Source organism: Cricetulus griseus, chromosome 8, assembly GCF_003668045.3.
Source record: "Cricetulus griseus strain 17A/GY chromosome 8, alternate assembly CriGri-PICRH-1.0, whole genome shotgun sequence".
NCBI lineage: Eukaryota > Metazoa > Chordata > Mammalia > Rodentia > Cricetidae > Cricetulus > Cricetulus griseus.
Window position 1 is genome coordinate 86656170 of NC_048601.1, and position 14342 is coordinate 86670511.

The window sequence follows — 14342 nt, forward strand, 5'->3', positions numbered from 1 at the left end:
GAGGTAGGGGGAGGGAATAGAGGAAGGAGGAAAGGGAGGCTGTGGTTGGTATGCACAATGAATGAAAAAAATAAAAAAGTTAATTGTTTCAGACAAAGTTAACCAGTGCCATTGAAAATGCAAATAGAGTTTAAGAGACACTAAGAATAAGATGGTTCAGTATATGCAGAGGAGGTAATCAAAGAAGCAGCCGGGAGAAGCGGGGGGGGGGTGGGGGGTGGTGGGGGGTGGTGTCACTGCAGGAGCTGTGAGAGAGAATTCCCGGACCAAAGGAAGGAAAGAATGCTTAGCCGAAAGGCGCATAATCTAGGCAAAGCCTCCAAAGAACTCCATCCTAGACACTGTGTGGGGGAATCATAGACCTCACAAGAAAGAGGTTGTAAGTCTGACCAGAGATGAAAGACTGCCAGCTATCCAGCAAGCCAAGTGACAGCAGGTTACTCACTGGTTACAGCAAAGGCAAGAAGACAATGGGAACGAACTTATTTTCAAAATGTAGAGGGAAAATAAGTCACAATTTAGAATTTTGTAACTAGTGGAACCAATCAAAAGCAAGGCAGAAAAAGCTATTTTATTTTTTAGGTAAAGTCCGAGGAAGCTCATCACTCATAGACTCTCACAGAGAATATCACTGTGGGTAAACTCCTGGGAGGAGGAAACCAAAGTCAGAGGGAAATGGAAGAGAGAAACAGTGATCTCCAGAGACAAACAGGCAGTAAATCTGACCCACCACTGTCTGATACTGCTTCAACTTAGGGAAACAATTAGTGAAGCCTAAAACCAAGGAGGAACACAAAGTATAGGAAAAGCAAGTGACAGTTGTGAAAAGTTCAGGCATTATGCTGGCCTGCCCCTGTTACCTGGTGGAATCCACTCAGGCAATAACCTGGTCAGCCCAAGGTTCCATGGGAAAGAAGTCTGCATGCAGGTGCAGAGGACCCCTTTAAAAGATAGGCCCCTGCCCCTTTACTCTCTCTCTCTCTCTCTCTCTCTCTCTCTCTCTCTCTCTCTCTCTCTCTCTCTCTCTCTCTCTCTGTGTGCTCTCCCGTCTCTGTTTCCCCGCTCTCTCTCTCTCTCAGGCGACCAGCCATGGCGGTCAGCCATTTACCCCTGTTCCCTGTTCCTCTTCTTAGTCTCCCCATTCTGCATTATAATAAACTTATAGTCTTATGTCTGTCTCAATATTTCTCTTTTCTTCTTTTTAAACAAAACAATAACAAGTTGAGTGGTGTTGAAGTATCCTAAGATTACACAGCCTTCAGGGGGAAAGACAGCACTATTGATAAACTTTCAACTGTTGTGTAGTGTAGTACATGCTAAAGTTTTAAGAGTAACTACTGAACGAAAAGAAATGCATTATCTCCAGTGCACGCCTTTACTCCCAGCACTTGGGAGGCAGAGACAGGTGGATCTCTGAGAGTTTCAGACCAGCCTGGTCTACAGCACTAGGCCTGTTACACAGAGAAGCCCTGTCTCAAAATAAATAAATAAATAAATAAATAAATAAATAAATAAATATTGGGAAAAATAAAATTCAACCTAATGCAGAACAGGGAATGGGGAAAAGAAGTGGAGTGAAACATGGCAAAAAGAAAGCTTTCTCTGGTGTTATAAGTAAACTAAACTACATGGGTGATTCATATATGAAGGCATGTACGCACACATATGTAATGTTCAATACACCCCCAAACATAGAAATAGATTTTAGATATGAAAAACAAAACCCCAATAGTAGCTTCCATAATGGGCACATTCAAAACCCAACAATCTATAAAGACTGCAAATAATGAAATCACACAATAATTACTCCCAGTGAAGAACCCACAGGGCAACGGGTAGTGGCCACAACAGAAGCCAGAAGATAGTGGAATTATGTTGGTATTAGATAAAAGAGACTTTTTAAAAGTTAGGGATAAAAACAGTTTTGCTAAAGAGAACTGTTGAGGAGTAAGCATGTTTAGCCCCAAAGGCAGCAACGCCTCCAACTAAAGCTTGAGGTATGTGGCTACAGTAACACTGGAATCATTGATGCCTTCATGCTGTGTGTTAGGAAACGAAACCTGGAAAGATGCTGAAACTAATGCCCACTTTATAGTTGTGAGATAAACACACAAATCCAAGAGTCTACAACCTAGGAAACAATGACAATAAGAATGAGACTCCATGAAAGGGAAAACTGAGAAAGGAGAAATGAAAACCACACACCTAAAGCAGTTAATAAAGAAATAAGCAAGATGACACAGAATACCAAAGCACACTAGAAAAAGAACTATGTTAGGGGACTTTAACCTTCTTTTTTCAAAACTGACCAAAGTTGCAGAGTTCAAGTTAGTGTGACATGTAAACTGTTATATTAAGGAACAGTCAAACATACTGAGGAATTCACTGTGGCAAGAGGACTCTTCTTTGCCAATGGCACCAGAATGTTGCATCACATACAAAAATGGGTCATAAATCTAAAACCTTAAAACCTGTGGAAATCTTCGCCAACCCCAAATCTGACAGAGGGCTGATTTTCAAAATATATAAAGAACTCAAGAAACTAGATATTGACATGCCAAGTAATCCAATTAAAAAATTGGTACAGATCTAAACAGAATTCTCAACAGAAGAATCTCAAATGGCCAGGAAACACTTAAGGAACGGCTCAACATCCTTAGCCATCAGGGAAAAGCAAATCAAACCGACCCTGAGACTCCATCTTACACCTGTGAGAACAGCTAATGCTAGAGAGGATGTGCAACAAGGGGGCCACTCCACCATTTCTGGTGGGAGTGCAAACTTATACAGTCACTTTGGAAGTCAGTGTGGTGGTTTCCCAGAAAACTGGGAATCAACATACCTCAAGACCCAGCTATACTGCTCTTGGACATATACCCAAAGGGCACTCAATCATACCACAAGGACACTTGCTCAGCTGCGTTCATAGCAGCTTTATTTGTAATAGCCAGAACCTGGAAACAATCTAGACACCACTCAAACAATGAATAAAGAAAATTTGCACAATGGAGTATTACTCAACTGTCGAAAACCAGGACACCAGGAAATCCAAAGGCAAATGGATGTAACTAGAAAAAATTGTCTGGAGTGAGGTAACCCAGACCAAGAAAGACAAACATGGCATGTACTCATTCATAAGTGTATATTAGCTGTAAAATAAAGGATGACTTTGCTACAACCCACAATCCCAGAGAGACTATGTAACAAGGAGGGTGCATGGGGGGGGAAATCCCAGGTCTCCATGGGAAGGGGGAATAGAAGAGATTTTGTGAGTGGACTGAGAGCAGGTCAGGATGGGAAAATGAGAGCTCAGGTTGGGGAAGGCAGGAGGAGAGGAGAGGACTGGAAGAGACTATTGGAAAAGAGGTGCATTTCAGAATCAGGTAAAAACCTTGCCCAATGAATATCCCAGGAATCTACAAGGAACACCCCAGCTTAGCCTCCTAGCAATTGTAGATAGGTATCCTGATCTGGCCATCTCCTGTGACCAGACTGGTGCCTAGCCTAATTGTTAGCAGAAAGGCAATATCCAATAACTGATAGAAATAGACACAGACATGTGTCTATTGGAAATATTGGAAATAGATGCAAACTCACAGCCAGACACTAGGTAGAATCCTGTAGAAGAGGGAGAGAAAAGATTGTAGAAGCTAGAGGGGTCAAGAACACCACAAGAAAATTCACAGAATCAACTAACCTGGGCTCACAGGGGCTCACAGAGACTCCAACCACAACCAGGAAGCCTGCATGGGTCTGACCTAAGCACTCTACATATGCATGACAGTCGTGTAGCTTGGTTCTCTTGTGGGACTCCTAACAGTGGGAACAGGGGCTGTCTCTGAGTTTTAATGGCTTTTGGGAGCCTACTCCTCATATTGGGTCACCTTGCCCAGCCTTAATACATGGGGAGGTGCCTAGTCTTACTGCAACTTGATATGCCATGTTTTGTTGACACTCATCGGAGACCTGCCCAGAGGAGGAGGTGTGGATTGGGGGGTAGGAACAGAGGAGGGTGGGAGGAAGGACTGGGATGGGAAATTACAGCCAGGATATAAAACAAATAAATATGTAAATAGATAGACAGGTAAATAAATAAATTTATTTGAAAAAAAACCTGCAGAAGAGAACCTAGGGAAAATCTTCATGATATTTGATAAGACAACAACTTCTTTTTAAACATAATACAAACACACAAGCGAAAACACAGACATGTCATCAAACTAAAATGTGCTTCAAATAACACCATTAAGAAAGCAAAAGGACAAAACTATTGACTGAGAATATGTTCAAAACAACAGATCTGAAAGGGGACTTACATCCAAAGTACACTTATGAATTCTTGCAACTCAAAAACAAGAAAACAACTCAGAAATCAGGCAAAAGATGTGGACAGAACTTTCTCTAAGGAAGATGTACAAAGAGCTAACAAGCAAAAAGAGCTGCTCAACACCATTAGTCACTAGGGAAATACAAGTCCAAATCACAATAGGAGCCACTTAATACTCACTAGAATGGCTATAATTAGAAACAAAGGCCATATAACGACAAGTGCTGATAAAGGTATGGGGAAACCAGAACCAGTATGTATTGTCAGTGGACTGTGAAATGGTACTACCGTATCAGAAGTTGGGAAATTCCTGAAATGTTAACTATGAACTTACCATATGACCTAGCAATTTTGTGTTTAGTATACACAACAGAAATAAAAAGACATATCCACACAAAACTGGCACACAAATGCCCATAGCAGCATTATTAATAACCCAAAACTGGAAACAGTCCAAAGACTCACTAATTGGGAGTGGGTAAACTTTTTATTGCTGTTTAAGGGGGTATCACACAGCAATAAAAAGTTGAATAAAACAGATTTAAATTACAATATGAATGAACCTCAAAAACTTGCTAACTGAAAAAAAATTAGTCATAAAACACCACATATTGCACCTCTGCATTTACATAAGAGGCCTCAGAGAGTCCACACTATGGAAGTAGAAAATCTGCAAGTATCTGCGGCTAGAGAGCAAGAAGGGATTAGGGGTGTTCTTGCTGTTATGACAAAACACCTCACTAGAAGAACTGAAGAAGCTCCCGAGTGTAAAGGAAATGGTCCGTCATGGTGGGAAGACAAGGGCGTGTGAGCCCAGATGGTCACAGCTGGGGAGCAAGTGCTCAAACGCTGTGTATGTGGAGACATTCCCCAAGTCACACGGCCACAACAGGTGCTTAGCGGGTGTGCAGATTCCTTTAAGGTTAAGAAAGGCAGTCTGAAATTACGGTAGAAAGGACCGCATGACTCTGTGTGTGTGTGTGTGTGATAAAAACCATGGAATCGCACATTTTAAAGAGCAAATCATTTTTTTAAACGCGGGCTTAGGGAAAGCAAGGAGCTTGTTACACATGGATTCTGTGCCGCCTTGGCAACTCTTATAAATCTGAAAGTGTTTAAGTGCTAACTTAAACAGTAGCAGCCACCCGCCGCCGCCACTGCAAGCCTTTGGCATGCTCTGTTAATAGAGCGATCACACAATTAGATGTGACACAGGCAAACTACAAAGTAGGGAGGCCACACGAAACTGCGATGCTAAGGTCAGGCTGTAGCAGGCTGTGCAGTGGCCATCCCTTCATTACTACAACTGGTCAGGTTTCTGGCTCACGATGAATCCTACAGTGTTTCACGGGTTGAGATAAAGAATGGGCTGTGTTGTAGTGAATCTACAACACGGGGCACAGGAGAGGGAGACAAGGTGTGTGGTCTGAGATCCTCCATTGCAGAGAGCATCTCAGGGGCTCGGGGCTACAAGTGACTTACAGTAGGCTTGCACTCATGGAGCCATTTTTAGCTATTTTAATTGATTTCTCTGGCTAACCCATCCCTATCCTCAGCTAATTTTTAAATAATCTTTAGCAGATGTGTATGTGTAAATGAGAAAAATGTTTCATGTAGAGGACTTGGTAATATTCGAGAGTCTTGAGCCTCCACTGGGGGCCGTGGTGTACTTATACGTGCATATATTACATTGTTGTTTTATAAATTATGCTAAAGTATGCATACATTGACATTGTTGGACATCTTAGTCGAGCAGTTTAAAGGAATTAACACATTGATTGGATGATACCACAAGAGCAGTGCTAATGTCTAGTTCTAGAACATTTTCATCATTCCAAAGAGAAGCTCTGTAACATTATGGAACTCTCTGTTCCTCCCCGCACCCTGCTAAACAATAGCTTACTTCTTGTCCTTTTGAACTTGCTTATTCAAGAAAGTTCATGTAAGTTGACTCGTTTCATAGAAATCTCTGCATTTGATTTTCAAGCTTCCTTCATATTGTTGTATTTGACACAAAATTATTGTTTATGACCAAATAATATTCCATGGTTTAAACCATATTTTGTTTATGCCTTCATTTGTTGATAGACACTTGGGTCATTTCCACTGCTGTGTCCAACATAGCTGCAGGGGCAGGCCTGACTGGGGCGGTGAGGGAATGAAGAAAAGACAACACACAGACACACCAAAGAGCTGGGATCAGGTGGTCTGGGCTCTCTGATGGAGAAGCTGCAGCCCTCAGGAAGCTCAGTGTGTTTATTACATAGAGTTGAACAGAGAGGCAGGGTTATTTCCTATAACTGAACAAGGAGGCAGGGCTTCTGGTATATAGAGAAATAAGAAGGCAGGGTCTATGGCAAACAGCTAGAACAAGGATGCACATTTAGCTAACCTCCGTAGGAGCAGTCTCTGTAGAGGAGCAGTCTTTGGGTGGTAAATATTGGAGCTGGGGAGAAAGCTATGGTGGACTTTTTCTGCACACAGTCAATAATTGCACTTGGACCCCTCTGGAAGGCTTCACTATCCTTCTAAACTTCATGCCTGGGGAAAGGTTTTGCCATCTTCCCATGAGTCTGAGTCTATGGAGTCCTTGACCTGGCTGTGCCCATGTCAACAACACACATTCACTCAGTACTTCACTCTCAGGGCTTCCTATATTCTACTTTTGACTGTCATGAGTAGTGGGACTAAGAATCTCAGCATACTAAGGTCTGTGCAAGCCCTGCCCTAAAGCCTGTAGGTTTATTCTGAGCCATACAGTAGTTCTTTCCTCCCTCTCCTCCTTGAAGGAGTATTTGGGGTCTCTGAGGTGGTACCCTCACCAACCTCAGCATCTTGGAGGTTGGCTATGCCCATTAGTCTTTGCTGCAGGAGGTTAGTGTGGGGGAACCAAAATAGTTCCGATGTGGAATATTTTGAGATCCAGCCTTGGGTTGCACTAAACAGGAGCACCGGAAAGCTCCGGCCCACTATTGTATTGCTAATACTAGCAAATCTACTCTTGTTTACCATAGCCTCAGTATAGGATGCCTCCTAGTTTTGCATCTCTATGGGCCTAAGCATCTGGATAGGCCTGCACCTGGGTGAAGGGACAAGGTGTAAGGAACTAAGGAGAGTTAGAGGCAAGCGACGAGAGAGGAGAGGAGAAGGACAGAAATGGTTTGCTCCTGGTGTTGGAAGGACGGTTAAGAAATAGCCGAAAGGACGGCAAATAAAGAAAAGACTCTAGTTTCACAACATGAAGCTGAGAGCTCTCTAAAGATGACAAGATGCCTGTGTTTGGTCTTTATCGCCGCTGGGTTGCTAGGAGTTTCCAGGTCCACACCCCCCCACTCAGGCCGAACCTCATGGGTTAAGGCTGAGGCACGCCGGGTCACGACAGGTTAGATTTGTGGCCCCCTCATTAGAAACCACTACTTTGCCTCGGCTATGCACAGTAAGCTTGGCCAAGCCATGGGGAGACAAGTCAGTTCTAAGAGCCTTGGCAGACACTAAGAACAAAGCGATGCTACTTACAAGCTGAGCTTGGGAGCTCTTGGTTCCTTCTTTCCCGCAGTTGTCATCTGATTTCAGGAGACTTGCTAACGGACCCCAGTAAAAATACCAAGTGGGTGTCTGTCCAGCGCATAAGGTAGAATGCCCAGTGATCTGCAGCAGTGGCATGTATGCACCTTTACTCTCTGCTCCACAGTCACAATGTATACGATCTAGTCCTTGCCTGGGCCAGGCCCAGTGCCATGCTGGCAGCAGGTCACCGCTCATGTAACACTCATATGACCCATCACGATTCCAGATGAGGAAACAAAGGATCAGGGTTAAGTGGCTTGCCCAGCATGACCCACGCTCTAAATTACAAGGGTAGGGCTGGATCTGTCTGATCCCAAGGTCTCTATTCTTGATTACATCAGATGACACAGAGACAGAAGCATGGTGACAGTGGTAAGGAGCCATCTTCCTCTCCCACCATGATCCTCTCACAAGCTGTTACTCACCTCAAAGATGGTGGCTAATGGCACACCTCACAGTTACTCTGAGTTGAACGAGCCATCTCTACAAAGCTTCTCATGGTTGTGGCCGATGCAGAAGTCACAACCATAGTTGTAATGTAGGAAGGAGAACCCCAAGTTTCAGCTCGGGTGTTACGCTGGAGCAGAACCGAACAGTTGACATTAAACTGGATCCCTTGTTGATCCCAGTTTAGATGTGCTGTCTTCTGCCAACTCCACCATAAAGGACCACACATTCATGTGTCATTTGGAGATAGAAAACACCAAGAGACTGCGCCAAACTGGCCAAAGGCAACTGGTTTTGGACTTACTGTAAAACTCAGGCTTATTTTGGTAATAAGCAAAGAGAAGACAGACTCCAATAGCCTTCAAATGAAGAGGATTTCCCGACACAGGAGGAGGGTGAGGTGCATCTCGCTCAGGCAGTTTGTCCCAGCACCCGATTCTCTCTCTCGCTCTTGTTCGTGGCATGCGCTGCTGTCTGCTGACCATGTTCTCTTCCGCTGTAGCATCCCATGCAAGCCGGGGCTGGAAGGTGCAGGCTCTTCCCACTGTCCCAGCTTGGTAACTCTAGAGGACAGGGATGCTTTGAGTCTCCTGAGAAACATTGACGGCGGAGAGGCGGGGTGTTTTGTTGCTGTTACTTTTGCTTTTTCACAAAACCTTGACATTTTATTCAGGCATCTTAAACTTCTTGGTTCAATCAATCCTCCTGCCTCATCCTCCCAACAGCTGAGAAGATAGTACGTACTGCCACACCCACCACTCATTTTGGAGTTCTTACCTGTGTAGGACTCTTACTGTTATTATAAAGCTCGAGGGGGAGCGCGGGATAGAGAGAGTGGAAAGAGCGTGAGTGAGTGGAGGTCTTTCTTTTAAAGGGGGTCTTTGCACCTGGGCTGACCAGTGTACTGCCTGAGTGCATTCTACAGGGTGACAGGGGCAGGCCAGCGTAATGCCTGAATCCTTTCACTTACCACATAGGTTGTCTACAGTCCTTGATTTAAACATTGGAACACAGTGGGGATGAAAGAGGTGGCTGGCTCCATAGTCCTGTGTTCACCCTTTTGTCTGACCAAGAGGAGGACTTGAGTTTCTTTCTTTCTTTCTTTCTTTCTTTCTTTCTTTCTTTCTTTCTTTCTTCCTTTCCTTCCTTCCTTCCTTCCTTCCTTCCTTCCTTCCTTCCTTTTTTGTTTTGTTTTGTTTTGTTTTGTTTTGTTTTCGAGACAGGGTTTCCCTGTGGCTTTGGAGACTGTCCTGGTACTTGCTTTGGAGATCAGGCTGGCCGCGAACTCACAGAGATCCGCCTGCCTCTGCCTCCCGAGTGCTGGGATTAAAGGTGCGCCACCAACTCCTTCCTTCCTTCCTTCCTTCCTTCCTTCCTTCCTTCCTTCCTTCCTTCCTTCCTTCCTTCCGGTTTTTCAAGAGAGGGTTTCTCCGTGTAACAGTGTCCTGGAATGACCTTTGTAGAGCAGGCTGGCCTCAATCTTACAGAGATCCACTTGCCTCTGCTTCCCAAGTGCTGGGATTAAAGGGCGTGTGCCGCCGCCGCCGCCACCACAGGATTCGAGATTCTAAGACACTGACACAAGCACAGAGGTCCCAAGTTGCGGTCGCATGTGGGTTTCCAGCAGCAGAACGTTGAGAAGTCCTGATATAAAATACACCCTGACTAAAGCCTGATGCTCATCCTCTCACTCACCATCGCTGGCTGCCCAGTTTCATCAGCCCCAGCACCGTGGAGCTACAGCATCACAGCAAGATGACTTCACTCAGGCAGGGGAAGAGTTGACATTACATTTCCCAAGTCAAAGCCATGCCGTGGTGACGACGCATGCTTTTAATCCCAGCACAGCAGCACAGAGAAGGTGAGCTTTCTGCTCGGTAACAGACCGGTAGAGTTCAGGTGGAAACCGTGTGCTGCTGAGTCCTGATGGCTCCCTGCAGAGGGTAGCCTCCAGATGGCTTCTCCAGGCTTCCCATTTGTTCCGCTGGACTGGGAAACTGTATCACTGTGAGCTGTTTTCCCCCTGAGACCCAAAAGAATGTTACAACACTCCCGAGTTATATAAAACGGACTATTTGGATGACTAATATTTCCCTGTGGGTAAAGGAATAGCAACTATGAAACTTGGTGAGGAAATGAAGTGATTGACGGTGACTTGATAATTTTTACAGTGTCAGCTTTCTGTCACAATGACACAGTACCTGAGATAAATGAGATGACTTAGTTTTAGGTTCATGGTTTAAGAGGTTCCAATCTTTGGTCACTCTGTCTGTGGAACACAGTGGTAGGGAGCAATGTTGCTCTCTTCTTGGTGACTGGCAAGAGGAGAGGGAGGAACAACTCCCTAGTGACCTAACTTCCTCCTCCCAAGCCCCATCTCCCCTATAGCACATGAGGCTTGTGACCAAGCCTCCAACACAGGCTATGGAGGACATTTACGGTGTGAGTGATACTATGAAGCCAGTGTCATTATGAGGACCAGCTGACCCCATACCTCCCTTATTTTTAGAGCAAGAGCTCCCCTCCTCTTTTCTTCCATGCATGCTGGTGATGGACCTAGGAGCCTTGTGCATGCCTTGAGCTGCACCCCAGTCCCTTCTCCAGTTGGAAGTAAACATCATTGTCCAGGCTTTTTCTTTTGGGCCACTAACCAGCTCCCAAATCATGACACAGAGACTTACTAGTTTTGAATGTCCAGCCCCGCTTAGGCACATTTCTGGCTAGCTCTTTTAACTTAATCTGTTTCTCTTTACCTTTCGCCTGGTGGCTTATCACCGTTCTTACTTGTGTATATCTTACTTTCACTGCTTCTCGTGTCTGTCTGACTTCTGGCCCTGGGTGTGTCCCTCATTCTCTCCTCCTTCTTGTTCTTCCCTTTTTTTTTTTTGAGCCTAGATTTCTCCTCCTATTTATTCTCCCTGCCTGCCAGCCCTGCCTATTCTTCCTCTGCCTAGTTATTGGCCATTCAGCTTTTTATTAGACCTATCAGGTACCTTAGGCAGGTAAGGTGAAACCAATGCAACACATCTTTACATAATTAAACACACATCCTTACTTTGTTAAACAAATGCAGCATAAACAAAAGTAATACACCTTTACATAGTTAAAGTAGTATTTTGCAGCATAAACAAATGTAACACATTTTGCCTAGTAAAATTCCACATCTCATCATGATTCTCAAACAAAAGCAAGCAACATACAAAGTAAAAAAGAAAACCAGAAACCAAAGTTGAAACACCATCTTCACTTCACAGGAATATCATTTCTACGTTGTCTCTACCCAGTCATGAAGAGATGGAGGCTATTTTCATAAACATAATCAGATTTCAGATTTCTCATGTTGACTTCTAATTACATATCTTTTTTAAAAAGATTTTATTTATTTATTATGTATACAACATTCTACTTCCATATATATCTGCACACCAGCAGATCTCATAATGGATGGTTGTGAGCCACCATGTGGTTGCTGGGAATTGAACTCAGGACCTCTGGAAGAGCAGTCAGTGCTCTTAACCTCTGAGCCATCTCTCCATCCCCTAATTACATATATCTTTAAAGAGAAAGGATCCAGCTAACTTGCATGCAAACATTCAAAGAAGAGAAACTGAACTGAAGTAGTTACTGAACTCCAAAGAGACAGGAGTTATCTCTCTGTAGGGATGAGGGCCCTGATATATTATAAACTAGTCATGTAGTTCAAGGCCAAGAAAGGAAAGTAACTTCACCAACAGCCTACAGAGAAAGTAAAATGACTTGGATGAGTGGATGAAGGTGACCTTGACCACTTGTGACCACTCCCCTGACAGCAATGCATGTTTAGGTCTCTGGTTGGACCTAGGGAGCATACAAAGGATGTGGAGACCACCTCCTGCCCTCCTGCACTGCACTTGAAAGTAACCAATCTCAATAAAGATTGGAGTCTATATCCAATTCCTGTCCATGCCTTAGGCAGGGAGTGTCTCTCATTCTCCCTTATCAACCATCATTTCTTTGCTCACTCCTCGTCTGATTTGACTAATCATTCTTGGGCATGAACAACAAATCTGGAAACCTTGGCTTAGGGCTTTGGGTAGTTTCGGTGACTGTAGATCATTTGGCACCCTGGATCCCCAAATTAAGATCACCAAGACCTTAGAAGGGCTCCTTTGTACTCACAAAACCTGTTTCATCTCTATCTGAACAGTGAGTCAGTGAGGATTTATTTTGTTTTTTTTAATATCCATTTAAATGGCTGGAGGAAGGGAGCACACAGCAGAAATCCCAGCAATGGGAAACTGAGTTAGGAAGATGTGGAATGTGAGCCTATAAGAAATCAATCAGCCAAGAAGAATGGAAGAGACTCAGTTCTACCTCAAACCATTAGAACAGCCTGAGAGGTTGGTGTCCCCAAACTCTGCAGCTCAGTATCTGAGCAACTGGGGAGCCATGGTGCAGGGTTTGGGACTTAGTCACTGTAGTGCAGAGGAGGGAGGGGGACTCTTGTGACCTAAAGGCTGCAGGCTGAGAGGTTAATCAGCTTGCCTGTTTTTGCCACCTCCTTCAGGACCAGCCAGAGGGGTGGTGGGCAGAGGAGGGCCACTTTCTGGAAGTCCATGGACAGCAGGTTTCTTGAAGCCTGGGTCCTGTTTGAGGCTTTGGTTTTGGACTCAGGTATTTCCTTTAGAGCTAGCTTGAACCACATAGAGAGACCTTGTCTCAAAACACAGGACAAGGGTAGAAACAATAAAAATAATAATTTTCTGCTCTAAACACTCTGCCTGGGTGGCAGTAGCTGGACTGGCAGGTGCCTGAAACTGTGCAGTGTTCTCTCTTCATCTGGGTCAGGCCTAACCTGATTTGAGGCACCTTTGTCTAGAAAGTGGACCAGTTTTAATCTCTTATTTCTTACACACAAGTTCCTGTACTGAACTGCTGACTCATTCTATGAAATGGTGTACTCCATTGATGATAGACTGTTCTGTCAACGGTATACTCCAGTGGTGTACTCCAAGCCCCCTAGACATTCTGCTTTTCACTTGCCTGCAATCATACATGGCAGTCTTTCTTTCTTTCTTTCTTTCTTTCTTTCTTTCTTTCTTTCTTTCTTTCTTTCTTTCTTTGTTTCCTTCCTTCCTTCCTTCCTTCCTTCCTTCCTTCCTTCCTTCCTTCCTTCCTTCTTTCTACTCAGAACTTTGGAAATGACCCTCTATTGCTTTCTGTTGCTAAAGCTTTTTGTTTGCTTGTTTCCCACGGAATCCAGACCCCTGATGACTTGCTTTTATGGAGCAGTGGTGAAGCAACTTCCTCAGGATATTTGAGTGTCCAGCGTTTTCTGGTGAATTTCCTAGAACAAAAACCATTCATTCATTTATATTAACTTTTGGGCAGCATACAAAGAATGAGTTTCATTGTGGCATTGTTACGCATGTATTTCATTATACTTTTTCTTTTTCTCCTTTTCCCCCCTTTGGGTTTTAGAGACAGGGTCTCTCTATATAGTACTGGCTGTTCTGGAATTCAATCTGTAGACCAGGCTGGCCCTGAACTCACAGAGATCCACCTGCCTCTGCCACCTGAGTGCTGGGATTAAAGGCGTGCACCACCTCACCTGGCATTATGCACTTTCTTCTTCACCCCCACAGGACTGTCCTTCCATGTAGCCCCTCTCCCCATCTTGCTGGTTCTCCTACCTGTTTCCATGACACATATATTCTACCACTCTCTCCTACCTCTCCTTTCAGACCTCTTCCTTCTTTCTCATGATCTCCTTTCAGAGTTGGTTTAGGCATTCATGTTCTAAGTTTCTTGGGAGCAGAGTACACCTGCAGAAACTTCCACTGCTTGCATGAGCTTTTCTTCTAAACTGGAGCCACCTGTTCCCCATACAGGTCCCTCTTCTGACCAGAGCACACTTAGTTGCCAGATCGTTTTGTTTACAATTGCTTGCACCTGTGGCATGCTACTCCATTCAGACTGCTTGTTAGTTTCATACAATGTTAGTGTCATTTGCCTTGTTATA

At 44.2% G+C, this 14342-nt stretch overlaps 1 protein-coding gene across 2 annotated transcripts in view; it reads right to left on the bottom strand.

Moving 5' to 3' along the window:
• Positions 1 to 9517, bottom strand: part of Mturn (maturin, neural progenitor differentiation regulator homolog) — a 42152-nt gene extending 32635 nt beyond the window's left edge. For both annotated transcript variants that reach the window (XM_027429669.2, XM_027429668.2), the window contains exon 1: positions 7844 to 9517. In XM_027429669.2, coding sequence (XP_027285470.1) covers positions 7844 to 8278 — 435 coding nt within the window. In that variant the 5' untranslated portion in view covers positions 8279 to 9517. The remainder of the gene's footprint in view (positions 1 to 7843) is intronic.
• Positions 9518 to 14342: the final 4825 nt, after the last annotated feature.